This window comes from Triturus cristatus, chromosome 2_1 (genome assembly GCF_964204655.1).
Source record: "Triturus cristatus chromosome 2_1, aTriCri1.1, whole genome shotgun sequence".
Taxonomy (NCBI): Eukaryota; Metazoa; Chordata; class Amphibia; order Caudata; family Salamandridae; genus Triturus; species Triturus cristatus.
The window spans coordinates 883,986,269-884,000,937 of record NC_140581.1 but is presented as its reverse complement, the minus strand read 5'-3'; the positions used below and the strand labels follow the sequence as shown (position 1 = coordinate 884,000,937).

Below are 14,669 nucleotides of genomic sequence, written 5' to 3'. Positions count from 1 at the left end.
AGGGTGCCAAGGGGTATTTACTGCAGTTCAGTGCATACCCATCTGTACCCGGGATATGCACTGCGGTGCACCGCAATACATACTCCCCCGATGTCCGTACATAAGTATGAAAAGGCACTGATGGGTATGCACTAGAGTGGATACCCCGTGTTGCCCTTACATGCTTATGTAGAGAGTGAGTGAGAGTGGATGTATGAGAAGAGGCCGAAACATCTCTTTTATATGGCATCATTGATATACCTCCATGATTGAATTCTGCTTAAGGTGTTTCTCCCCAATAATAAAAAAGCATAGGAAACTACACACTTGGACAATAAGGAAAACTTACAGTCGTTTCAGATCCTTCCAACGCGTCTAGCAAAGAAAGACTTCCTAAAAGTGCACATATGATGATCATTTCTGAAAAGAAAAGAAACAAAAAGAGAAGAGAATAAAAGAAAAGAAATTTCACAAAACGTTAATATTCAACATACGCAAGTGCAGGTATCATGATTGTAGCTTCATCCATGTATGATGGTCACAGGTCACCTAGATGTGCAGTAGACAGTGTAGTTAAATTATTTTCACAAAATAGAAGCAAACTCTGTAAAAGGTACGAGGTAGAATTTATATGTATAATGTCCTAGGACTGGGACACTAAAGAAGACACTTTGCACAATTCAAGAATGTGATTTAATGGTGCACATTGAAAATGAAGGAGAGAAACCTTTTTACGACTGATAAGGAAACAATGATCAGTGTTTTTATTGAACGAAGCTTCACAATGCAAAATATTAGCAATATGTCATGACAAATGTAAACTATAATTGCTCATGCTAAGGTTAAAAAGGGGCTGGAGACAGGGTGAAAGTAACACCAGCAATCTGTTGAAAGGACAGCTGGTGTTGAACATGACTCACCAAAACCATAGAAAATTGAATGAAACACTGTGGAAGAAAAAACAAAAAAGATTATCGCTGAAGGAAGAGTTTGCCGTGGTGTACACACAGGTTGGGAGCCAGGGACAAACACAATGTCGGCACTGAGGAAAATCATTAATGTTGTAAACTATCAATGTTTTTACACGTGTGCAATCAGAAGTAACTCTTTGATCAAGGCTACTCTGAAATGACTCACCAGCTCCAAACAGATATCCACACTTCTGATAAAGAATTCTGAAAACGAGTGACAACTGAATTACCCTGCACCGGTCCGAAATAAAACTATCATATAACCTGTGACTTATCAGATCAAGTTTCTGAAGCAAGAAGTGATGCAGGGCTGCAAATGCACACAAAAGCAAATTGATTTTATATCAGCTGGTTTATATGTGGGATGGACGGTAAATCAATTCATATTATACTGCATCCTCCATGATGTTTGTAGGTAATTACAACCCTTCTGCACCTCTTTTTCACATTGACTCAGTACCTCAAATTCGGTTTTCTTTTGTGACCCATCTGCAAACGTCATGTTATCCTCAATAATCGTGGTGCCCTCACTGTGCATTAGATGCACCTGTCTCTCACTCTACAGACACCTAGGGTCGCAAATAGGCCTACCTCATTCACATTAATGTGGTAGGTCGCAATTAGCGACCCATTCGGAATCACAGCCATCATAGGGATGGACCAGCATGTCTGCCCTTCAGGGAAAACAGGATGCATTTAAAAAGAAAAAATGAAACTTTTAAGTTTCATTTTGTAAGAGTAGAGAGAGTGATCCGTGTGACCTGCTCTTAAAAGATATATGTTTTCCATTCTCAAAGGTTAAGGGGTACCCTGGGGACCGCTTCCCATTTGCGAATGGGTTACCACCACCTTCAAGGAGTCGGTAAAATAAGAATATTTTGCAACTGTAATTCAGTAATATGTCACAGAATTGCAATTTGTGTTTTGTACATTGTAAAAGCATTTTTGCGGTCGGAAACAGCCGATTGACCGCAAAAATACTTTGCACATGTGGCACTTCAGGCCTTATTCACAAAAGAAATGTACACTTTTGCGTAGGTTTAGACCTTGGAGTAAGTTTAGTTCTTTATGCATTCACAAACTGTGAGTACAAAAGTGTAAATGACATGTTTCCACCTCTTAAGTATTGCACTTGGCTTACTCTTTTCTTGGTTGGTGAAGTCTTTCCCTAAATTCCTCCCTGGCCATACCTAAACCCCTCCTACTCACCCTAATCCCATCCCCTTTTGTAGTGAGTCAGTTCCTTCTTTAGGCCACTCCTCTGTGCCCCTCCCATATTGAAACCTATACTTGTGCAGACTCCACAATTGGGGCAGAGAGCTATGCACACATAAGTTTAGGTAATACAGGGGCATAAAACTTCACACGTAGTTTGTAAATTGCAGTTTTTAGTACATCTTTTAAAACTACAGAACCTACTACATAGTGCAATTTGTGAATCAGACCCTTTGTCTCTTACCTTTGCAGTTATAGATATGCTCTCTCAACCTCAGATCTTCTGCACTCTTTAATTGTATGATAACTTCAACAGCCTTATTAGTAGCAGCTTTATCATTTATATTGGTGTGTAGCCCACTGTCAGCCACAAATCAAGTACTGTCCACAGGAAGTCAGACTTCTCCAGGATCAAACTCTCCATGTATTCTGCACAGTGGCTCCCTATGCCGGTCACTAGTCATGCTTGGTCAACTGCTATTGCCACAACTGACAGTGGCTTGCTACTATGCTTATAACCATATCAGCAGGAACCTACTACCGCAGAGTGATAAATACCCCTATTCAATCAATTCCTCCATCCTTCTCTGCAGAGTACCTACCTGCACTCTAGTAAAACATGTGTGGTGAAGCATCCGTTTTAAACAAACACAACATCCCTTATCCTTATTGACAATAACAAACCCGAAAATATATATGTTCACTCTATGGAGCCTCCTATTCAGTGATACTGTCATCAGTTCACCTTATGGGTGAGCTGCCTACAAAATTCCTGAAGATCAAACATTTCATATTTTTTGGGTATCACATAGCTATTGTTTATATATTTGATTTTCCATAGATTATTAATATTCACTTTCCTTCTTCTGGCTGTTGACCTTTCAAACTTCACTTCAATTTCCTATTCTCTTCACGAGTGACCTGGACTGCCCATGTCCAATACATTACATTGTCTAATTTTATTAAGCAGTATTTTCAATATTAGCAGCAATTTTATGTCTTTGAAGGTTCTATTCACACAAAATGGTTAATATTTCTGTGCTTTCAGTGTATGAATCTTCAGGTCTCAATAGTGAGATTGCAAAAAGCAGAATGCGTTTGTCCTTGTCACTCTCAAGGGTGTAGCTGCCTGACCCTGTTAGGTTGATACAGTAAAACTAAACAAACCCTGGAAAAATGTGTAACACCAGAATCATACAGCACAAAACAGGTATAGCGAGCAGAAGCTCTTGTAGATAAGCTGGCAAGTTTTTCCTACATTCCAATTGTTTTTTAAACGGGCTAGGCGGCACATGCTTGAATAATTTTGTATTCGCAAACGGGACGATTCGCAGAATACAAAAAAGGCTTTTCACATGCATCAAACCCAAATTGCGATTCGGTAACCTGTTACCGAATCACAAATTGGGTTTTGCGATTCGGTATTTGGAAGGGGCGTGTTAAGGGCGTCACTTCCAAGTACCGAATCCGAACTGTATGCATGAATGTTTTGGGACTGTAAATGCGGTCGCAAAGTATTCGCATATTACCACCTACTTCAAGTAGATGGTAACCCATTTGCAAATGGGAAGGGATCCCCAAGGGATGCCTTGGCCTTTGTAAATGGTTGCAAAAGCATTTTTAAGAGCAGGCAGTGGTCCCACCGTTGTCTCTAAATAAGCCAGACAGCGCCACCTTGTGGCAGACTGTCACAGGCTCTGGTGCTGACAATTAAGTGCCAATGCCGAGCACCGGAAAGCACCGGCTCGAATTAAGCTCAGCTTTTTACCAAATCGCAGTTTGGGTTTTACGAGCAAATAAGAACCACTATTTGGAAGGATTGTGTTCAGGGCGTCCCCTCCAAATAGGGAATCTGAATGGTGTACTAATGTTTTGTGACTGAAATATTTGCACTTTATCACCAACTCGAAGTTAGAGGTAACCCACTGGGAACCCTTCCGCTTTGGCAATTTTGAAAAAAATATTTTTTAAAAGAAGGCAGTGGTCCCATGGACCACTACCACCTCTTAAAAAGTCCAAATGCAACATTTTATTTTTAATTTTTAAATGCATCACGTTTTTCTTCAAGGAAAATGGAATGCATTTAAAACAAAAAAAATGATTGCTTTGTTTGAAATCACAGACATAGTGGTCCTGTGACCCCAACAGTCCACCATCCCTGTGATGGCTGTTTATTCTAGTGGTACACAAATTGTGACCTACCTCATTAATATCAATGAGGTAGGCCTATCTGCTACCCACCAAAATTTGCTAATTTGGAAACAGGACTTAGTACATTGGTAATAGCGATCCAAATAGCGATTTGCAAACAATCGATATTTGGTAATCGCTATTACTAATGTTCGTACACCTCGCACCTAGGCACAATGCAGCACTTTGCCTGCAAGCTTTAGTTTTCTGCAGAAATGAACATAATATTAGCTTTCCCAGTGTGGCCCTATACCTCAGCAGAATCTTACTGATTGCTCTACCACAAACTCCTCCAATTCGTTTTTGGATTCTCCTATCCCTGCAGCACGCTAGATAGTCTCACAAGTTCTGTTTTTTTATCTTTTTGTGAATATATAATTCCAATCTTCATGTGATATTCGTGAATGTTAAATTTGGTGAAAGTCCTCATGTTCCGGGCTATTAAAGAGCCAGTGACCCCAAACTATATCTTTGTTATACTGTCCAGCCAGTGGACGGGGGCAAATTTACCTTTCTCACAATACAGCCCAAGGAGACTTTGCTGCACCACTTTCCCTTATCCTATGGTCCATGATCCAGCACTGTAAGGTTCTTGAGTGGGGATTCTCCTTCCCTCTGCATTTTAACTTGTAGAACTTATTAAAAGAGCTGCTGGGGATTGATTCTTGTCATCAAGTGTTCCTATCTATCGCCCACCAATGCATGATCCAGTAGAGGGAGGCTGTCCTAACTGAACCTCACATCCATTGTTGTGCCTTGCAGCCATGGTCAACTTCTGAGAGGCACAGGGAAGGGGGCTTTGTGTTCCCTTGGTTTACTTCCGAAGTTCAAAACATCTTTTAAGTTTCTTTCCTGTCACAGACTAGTGCTGATGTCTCCAGATTCCAATTCTTCTCTGCACAAAATCCCTCCAATAGTTTGCTTCTAAGTGAATATTCAGCTTGCATGGGGCCATGTCCATTCATTAATGATCTACTTGGTGTGAAGTGGCATCTAAGTGGTATCTAATCATTGGTATTATGGTAAAAAGACAATCAACATGCTTTTAAAAGAAATGTTTTATTGGATTGGTGAAATATTTACATTACTGTACCTAGCCTGAATTAACTTAATGGCATCTATTGAATAGCAGTCCTCTTCTGTCATACAGTGGTGCACTTTTTTGATATACATAGCCTACATGGTCTTCAGTTTTACTCTTGCCTTCTCACTTTCATTGCACCCATGCCTTTTTAGAATGTATATGTCTGGAGACAAAACAGATAAAAGTTATATCCTAAGAAGTTGTGTTGATTTTTCTACTAAGAAAAATAAAAAGTGATGAGAGGAATGCTTAAATTAATCTCAGACACTGGTCATTACTTAGAAAAAATGCTAGGGTATGGTTTTGGTTCACTGTGTCACTACTGGCAGGGACCAACCTTATACAACTTAGTCTTTGTCATGCTCAGATAGGTACAGTCGAGACATGTCATGCACCCTCTCAATAGAAACACAAGCAAGCCCAGACTGGTTTCAGCCTTGTTAGGCCTCCTCAGTGTGACACATATTTCATCCTATTGTCCAGTAAACTAAATGTACCACATCTGGGTATACCCATCACACTTTGAAGGTTTTCCAGAGAAGAAAAAGATAAAGGGTAAAAATGCTTGAATTAATTTTAGCTCCTGGTATTTATTCTAGTAAATATTCCACTTCATTGTTATCTTGCCTTGATCCTTCTTTGGGAAACATAGACAAATAACAGCTTTTAAAATTGCTGTCATAATTTAGACAATAAAATACTAGCCATGCTGGTAAAACACTGGGTAAATCATTGTCTGTATGCAGATGAAAGGAGATATGTCTCAAAACTGTTAACTGAATCTGCATCATGTTAATTAATTTACAAACGGAAATAGACACTGAAAACTCCTAAATGCAACTAATAATTAGTGTTAGAACTTTTAAATGATGAAGAGTGGGTTGATAGGGGCTTTCATCCATGGCTTAGGGGGACATCACATTAAACCCTCTAAGCATATATAACAATGCATTTTGGTGGATGCACATGTAATAATTTAAGTTTGGGCTATCAAATCACAGAATACGAATCCTTGTCATATAAAAAACTAAAGAATGATGTGATTATGCACCCCTCTGCTGATCTGTTTGAAATGTGCCACCTGGCAGACTTCTCTTGTGGGATGAAGTCTAAGGGTGAGCACGTTGGAAAACCCCGCTCCGCAGGCAGTTGGCAGAGTTTTCGCTGAACTTTGCATTCCAAGCAGAGCGCAGAGTGGCAAAACTCTGCTGGCAGAGCGAAGTTTACTGCCAACCCCTAACAGAGACTCACAAACTAACTCATGTACCCATTCAGACACTCATACACCCACTTACAGCCCCACTCATTCTATCTCACACTAACATACTCAGGCAATCATTAACCCTGGGCGTAAAATTCTGCTCTGCTCGCTGAGTTTGTGTATTTTTAGCAACTCTGCATTCCGCGTAGAATGCAGAGTTACCAAAAATTCCATGCTCTGTCGCGGAGCGGAGGTTTTTTTGAGTTTGCGCTCAAAATGCGTTTTTGCGTGCGTGGGACCGACTTACCTGGATGCCTCATATTGCTGACGAGATTTCCCATCCGTTCGCAAGCGCCACGTGATTTGATAGCCGGAAGCATAGTCCCACGAGAGTGCGTGATTGCGACCACGTAATTCGGGCACGACATCAGATTTCCGGCGGAGGTTTGTGAAGATTACGGTCCCGAACATGCCAAATTTGCAATCTGGAGAAGAATCTCTCTCGAGCAGCATCAACATCTTCTCGAAATGATGATTTGGATAAAAAAAACTCCTCAGATTGACATTTGGCTGTACTTTTTTGTGCAAGGAGTCTTTTTCTTTTTTTACTTTGTTCTTAAGTGTAAGATAGTGCCCCAGTGTCTCTACCTTCCTGGTCCTGTCCAGCAGGCTCCTCCCAGTGCTTTGTCCATCTCCTGTTCACTTTTTGTTTGGATTTGGAGCTGGAAAGATCCCTTTTTTTGTCTGCTGCATCATATATCATTGGATTTGAGGACTTTCGGATTTGAGATTTCAGAAGTAAGTTGGAAAATTGGTCTTGTTTGTTTGATTGGGGCATTGCACCTACTTTTTTGTACTTGTAATCTTTTAAAAAATATATATATTGTGGTGTGGTGGATGGCCTGTAGTTTTAGTAGGGGCCTTGTTGTTTCTTTGTATGTCATTTTTCTTCTAGTTTTCTTTTATGAAGGAAACATGTTGCAAAGTTCACTACATTTTCTCCAACTTTTGAAATCAATTTGCAATATCCATTTAATTTACTAGCCCAGTAGTCTGCCAATAGGCCTTTCAGCCAGTAGGCCCACAGCTACTCATGGGTGCATGAAGCAACTGTTTCTGTGGTGTCTTTTGAATTTAAACGCCATCATTTAGGGCATGAACAGCATTGGATTGAAATGCAAAATGTGTTTTTCTGGGGTTTTTCACTTTTTTCATGTGTGTTAAATAAATGCCTTTGTTGGATGTGTGTGGTTGTTGTGTAACTTGCAAACCTTTTTCAGCCCTGTGGATTTTCGTGCATTGTCTGTCTTAACTTCTGTTCTTGTGGCCAGCCAGGCTATGTGGCTGGCGGCCATTTTGTGAAGGCAGCCAGAATGCTTTGCCGTGGGCCTGCATTGCCTGTCTTCCTTTTCTTGTTGTTATGGCCTGGCCATGTGGCTGGCGGCCATTTTGTGAAGGGGCAGCCAGTAAGCTTCTGCATTAGGCCTGCAAGCCTGCTTTGTGGTGGCCATGCCTTCTTGCTGGTTGTTGGTTTGCTAAATTTGCATGCAATTTTTTCTTCTTTTATGTTTTATCCAGTAAAAAATGTAGCACCGTTCACTACATTTTCTAATAAATTTGCAATATTATTGATTTGATTTGATTCACTATGTGGCCTAGTCTGCCAATGGGTTTTCCAACCAATAGGCCCAGGTCAGAGCTACCTATGGGTGTATGAAACAACTATTTCTGTGGCGTCTGTTGAATTTAAACATCATTTAGGACATGGATGGGATTGGATTGAAATGCAAAATGTGTTTTTTGGGGGGGTTTTAAATTTTTTCATGTGTGTTAAATAAATGCCTTTGTTGGATGTGTGTGGTTGTTGTGCAATTTGCATTGCAATTTGCAAACCGTTTTTAGCACTGTGGATTTTCGTTTTTGGCAGTGTTGTCAAGCTGTGTTGTTTAGCATGCCTCCTTTGTCTGGCCAGTGTGTGGGTGTGTTTGTATGTAATAGTGGGCCAGCATTTGCCTTGGCTGAGCCTCTCTGCTTGAGTTCATTTTTTTCCAGCCCTCCTGCTTGTTGTTGTTGTGAGTGACCATGGGGCTGGTGGCCATTTTGTGGTAGTGGTAGTGGTGCTTTTGCCATAGACCTGCATGTTTTCTTTCCTTTGTTCCTCTTGGCTTATTGCTTCTTGTTGTGGCCTGCCTGGCCATGTGGCTGGTGGTCATTTTGTGAAGGCAGACAGTGTGCTTTTGCCATAGGACTGTAGGATTTTCGATCTTCCCTTTCTTGTTGTTTTGGCCTAGCTATGTGGCTGGCAGCCATTTTGTGAAAGCAGTCAGTGTGCTTATGCATTAGGCCTGCATGTCTTTCTCTTTCCTTTCTTCCACTTGGCTTATTGCTTCTATCCATTGTCATCTGCAGCTCCCTGAATGCTGAATCCCACACGATGCACAATGCCAAACAGGATCCGTTATATTTGTATTTTGTTGTTGTTCTTCTTTCCTATCCTTCCTCAGTGTACTGCACAGTAAACTAGTACACCAACCATGAAAGCCTTGTTTTTGTCAGTCTAAAAAATGTCTACACTGTATAGTTATGTGTTTTTAAATAACTGAGGTAATACATTTCATAATAATATTAATAAGCGTGACCACACACAAAGTTATAGGTTATAATTTTTGTTTGTACTAATAGTAATTGAACCACAACAATGAATACCACGTTTCAATGATTTTCTTCTTGCTTCTTTGCTTTTAGGTGCGCAAAAGAGGAGGAGGCGTCATCACCCATTGGACTGCCAGACAGAAGTCCTGTTGCACACCACACCATGTGATGTGTGACAGCAGACATTTCTTCAACTTGTGCCACTGTGTGCTGCTGACATCTGAAGAAGATGGCCTAAAAGAAAAGTACCAGGTCCTCCAGTACCAAGAAAGTTGCCAGTGAGAAGAAGGAACTGCCACTTACCAAGACTGGTATGCCACCCAAGATCTTTTAGGGGAAACCAAAAATTGTGCCTGCAGCAGCAGTCTCCGGGGAGCAAGCTGAGAGCAGCACCCCCGCATCAGTGGACACATCCCTCCAACCTAGGCCCAAGCCCATCTCTGTCTCAGAGGCAGCCAGTCTAATCACGACAACGCCAAAGAGCAGTGATGTTGAAATTGACTTATCATTTTCGCAAAGTAGTACCCAATCAATGCAGGGAACTGAGATAAATGGGCAACAACAGCCACAACCGCCCCCAAAAGTAGCTGTTCCTCCCAAAGTAGGGGCAGTTCAGGAGATAGAGCTTCCTGCAGAGAGAGAAGAGCAAGCCACTCTTTCAGAAGTTCCATTGTGTTCCAGATCCCCAGCAAGGAAAATGAGTGTTAGTCCATCAACTTCTTCTGCAAGCCCCCTTCTGATGATCTAGACGCCAAATGGATCCCACCACCTCAGTCTGAGAGTGAGACACGCTACAAGACAAGGCTAGGGAAAAGGAAGGTTCCAGAAAGCCTTAGAGTTATGGAGGTAGATGTAGAAGAGGAGGATAACGAGCCAGTCATCATCATGGACATTAGTCCCGCCCTAGTGGAGACCAACATTGCCCCATCCCAAATTGCTGTGAGGGATGTGACACGGATACCACCAACACAGATCATACCACCAACACTACCTCCAGCTTCCATATTTTGCCGGCAGCCTTGTACATCCACCACAAGTACCACCTCAGTAGAAGTAGGTATTACAGAGAGTCACTCTTCACGCCCACCTACCAGTTCACCCAGCATAGCAAGTGGCACCAGCTCCAGCACCAGAAAGTTGACATCCCCAGTTTGGGATTTCTTTTCGGTTAGCACAAAGGAGGTGAACATTGCTGTATGCTCCATTTGTGGACAAGGTGTTAGTCGGGGTAAGCTTGGTACAAACTATGGTACCAGAGGCCAAACAACCCATCTGAAAAAACACCATGAATCCAGTGGGAGGCGCACATTAGTGGCCAACAAAACTGTACCCATTGCTGTTGATGGGGATGAAATAGTAGAAGATACGATAGTGGTGGAAGGTGAACAAGAGGGAAACATTTTCTTGGTACACAAAGTAGCCCTGTCCCCAGCAGTGCAGTGGTGCCACCAACATCCTCATCAGCAACATCGCAGTGGCACAAGAGAAAGAGTCAAGCTGAGACACCAAGGGGTCCCAGGCAAGAGAGTACCACAGCGAAAAAACATACGTTAAGCCTAACAACATCTGGCTTCAAGAAGACACCTGATCAGTGGCACCAGAGAAGAAAAAAATCGAGCCTACTATTCTCAGCATGTTTAGGTTGGAGGGGTAGTACTAACGCAACCACCCAACAGCACATTTGTACAATGCGAAGCTGGTTAAAATGTTAGCGCTGGACCTCCTCTCTTTTTCTTTTGTGGAAGGGGCGGGTTTACTCGAATTTGTGACAGCCATCCGCCCAAAATGCAAGGTTCCCAGCTGGTCCTATTTCGCTAGAGTTGCTGTTCCATCACTACATCACAACGTGCTGGAATTGCTTGGACAAGCTTTGTAGCACAGTGCTGTTCACACTATCCACCTGACAACAGACTTGTGGACCTGTTGCCAAGCCACTGATTACATGTGCATCACTGCACACTGGATCTCTTTTGTGGGGATTTGAGAACAGATATCTGCAGCAGGTTTTGTTGACGCTGCTGAGATTTTCAATGCCACTCGGAAACATGCAAATGTAGCCATGTTTGCCATAAAGAAATCTCATACTGCTGCAAACATTTTGGAAGACTTTGACAGCAAGGTCTTTGAATGGCTGCACCCAAGAGGGCTTAACATTGGTTTTGTTGCCACAGACAATGGCAGTAATATAGTTAAGGCCATGCACGATGGTGGCTATTTCAGGGTCCTGTGTTTGGCGCACTGCATTAACACCATTGTTCAAGACTTTCTGAAAAAAGAAGACCGAGTCAGCAACTTACTGACCACCTGCAGAAGAATCTGCACACATTTCAGCCATTCTTTTAAAGTCCGGAAGCAGCTGAGGATCATTCAGTGTGAGTATAGAATGCCAGTTAAAGCACTCATCCAGGAGGTGCCAACACGTTGGAACTCAACTTATTACATGCTTGAATGTCTGTTTGAGCAGTACAGACCAATCAATGAATATGTCATGCAAAGTGCGGATGCTACTGTGAAAGGAATGATCATTGAGATGGACCAATGGGGCATAGTTAAATGCCTGACAGAGATGCTACTTCCTTTTGAGCTCTTCACACGTGAAGTCAGCAAGGAGGACTGTACTATAGGCCAACCTATCCCATTGTTGCACATGCTACAGGAACAGCTGAAGGGGGTGTCTTAATGTATGCAGTTGTGGAGGAAAAAAAGAAGCATATGAGTTGGTGGAGAGCTTAACCCTTCACTTATCTGAAAATATAAAGGTGCAAACAGGTATTGTGTCATCCAACAATTACATTTCTGCCACAATTTTGGATCCGCGGTACAAACAAGTATTGAACACATTGATTCCTTTTTTAGAAGGGGATGTTGCTAAGTACAAAACCTGGATAGCTGCGGAAGCCAGTCGCTTAGAACTAGAATGGCTGGGAATTAGAGGCCTGCTGCTCCAGGCGACAACAAGCACTGCGGTACGTCAAGTTCAACTTCAGAGCCTGAGGGCAGTGCGGTTGGCACACAGCAGTCAAAACCACCAACACCAAGAACAACATCAACACCAACAAGAACAGGAGCATCAGCCCCTCCAAAATTGGCACAGGAATGGTTTCTACAGCAAGGGCTTGTTAGGTCCCGTGCTGAGGCAAAGGCAAAAGACGCCAAGCAAAGCAGAGCTCCCCTGAGCATTGAGAGGATGGTCCAGGCCTATCCTGATGACCCAACAGAGATCTACATTGAGCAAAACCCATTGGTGTGTTGTTATGGGAAAGGCGCTAATTGCCATTGCTCAGCAGGTTGGCGATAAACTGTCTGGCCTGCCCTGTCACAAGTGTCTCTTCTGAGCGTGTTTTCAGTGCTGCTGGTGCCATTCTGACAGTGAGAAGGACCAGTCTCTCACCTCAAAACGTGGAGAGGTTAACCATGATCAAAATGAATCAGCACTTTCTACCACCGAATTACACCATACCTGAAGTAGCAAAGCAGGAAGATGATGACGGCGACTTTGGTCATGGAAGTAGTGTGTTAGAAGACCTACTTCTGGGTGAACCACCAGAGTTTGAGGACAAGCTCTACTTCCCTGACAACTAGGCTTTCGATTTTCGACTTATTACTTTCTTTCTTGGTATTTACTTTTATTATTTTTGTGTGTCTCTGTCTATCTGGTTCGAATCACAACAAATCAAACTCCACCGTCTTACTCTTTTATTGTCGGATTGGAGTTGCAACTGTGTGCAGTCAGTGAAGAAGTAAGTCCACTCCTCTGAGTCCTGCTCCAGTCCATGCCTGAGTCTTGACTCACCCATAATCCATTCCCTCAAGCCTGAAATTGGATGGAGAATAGTACAAGAAATGCGTGTCTGCCTCGTTGAGTCCCTCCAAAGAACCTGGCTATAGCTATCCTCCTTTCCGAGCCGAGAGGGACTGCCCCTTAAGAACAGGTAAATGATGGCATGCATTGGACGCTGACCCTGAGTGATTGGTGTTTGTGTTGTTGTGCATGAAGTCAATTAGTATAATCTACACACAAAAAAGTGACTCAAGTCAATGTTTCCCTTCTTGTTGTTTAATAACAAAATTGTACTACTGCAGGCCGATCCATTGAATTTTTGATTCTGGAATCTGGAGTGCCTCGGTACACTACAGATTTGGACACTATGATGACCATACTATACTCGCAGTCACTCAGTAGGATCGCAAATGATTGATGGAATAACTCAGGGCATTTCATGAAGTGGCCTAAAAGGTAAAGAAGTCGACAACAACCACACCAGACCTACATGTCTGTGTAGTGGTGGGGGCGAGTGTAGTGGTATGACTGACAGAGGTGCATTGATTTAGTTACTTAATTTGGAAAATGCTATGTTGCTGTATATGTGTGCACAGTGCTGTCTGGCTCAAAATCTAAGCTAAGTGGAGATTGGGTGGGCGCCGTGTTATGTTATGTTTTGTTAGGTCGTTTTTATAAAGCGCACAACTCACCCTGGGGCATCTAGGCGCTAACTGGGAGACTATGCTGAGGATGTAAAAGAACTGCATCTCAAAGGGGTGTCACATTTGGAACAAGAACGCTTTTAGATGTTTCCTAAAGATGATTAACGAAGGGATTTGACGAACAGCTATAGGGAGCTTATTCCAATAGCTAGGAGCTAAATATGAAAAATCTCTCCCTCCGGTACGGGTGAGACGAATTCTGGGGACCTGGTGAAGGTCTAAAGTGCTGGATCTAAGTTCCCTACCTGGAGAATACTTAAATAGTTTTTTTCGCAGGTAAAGAGGACCTCTTTCCTTCAATGCGTTATAAGTAAGGCAACAGATCTTGAAAAAAGATCTGTTCTTTATTGTTAGCCAGTGCAACTCCCTCAGCAAGGGGGTCGAAGCTGACCCTGCCGGGCGATTCAAAATCAGTCGTGCTGCTGTGTTCTGATTCACTTGCAGTTTAGCCAGTGGAGTTTGTCCCACTTCGGCCAACAAGGCATTGTCATAGTCCAGACGGCTAATAACCATCGCCTGGACTAGGGTTCTCCGATGGGGAGTAGGCAGATAGGGAAAGATTTTTCTGAGAAGCCTTAAAACATAGTAACATGAGCTTACTGTCGCCGCCACATGACCTTTCATGGTCAAGGCCTGATCCAATTTTAGGCGGAGATTTTTTACTGCCTGTTTAGGGGTGGGGGCCTGGCCCAGTTGGATAGGCCACCAGTCATCGGACCAACTATTTATGGCTTTTCCCATCAACATAACATCAGTTTTTTCCGGGTTGAGCTGGAGGCAGTTTCTTGTCATCCAGTCATAGATGGAAAGCATTCCGGAGGCAAAGCGAACTTTGTCGAGCTCTGGGTTTGGTCCGATGGTATACATAAGCTGGGCCTGCTCTGTCCTGTTG

The 14,669-nt window shown here is 42.7% G+C and overlaps 1 protein-coding gene across 1 annotated transcript in view; it reads right to left on the bottom strand.

Moving 5' to 3' along the window:
* The window catches only part of LOC146866036 (annexin A1-like), a 190,871-nt gene that overhangs the window by 130,276 nt on the left and 45,926 nt on the right, over positions 1-14,669 (bottom strand). The window contains exon 4 of the mRNA XM_085640226.1: positions 329-399. Coding sequence (XP_085496352.1) covers positions 329-399 — 71 coding nt within the window. The remainder of the gene's footprint in view (positions 1-328; positions 400-14,669) is intronic.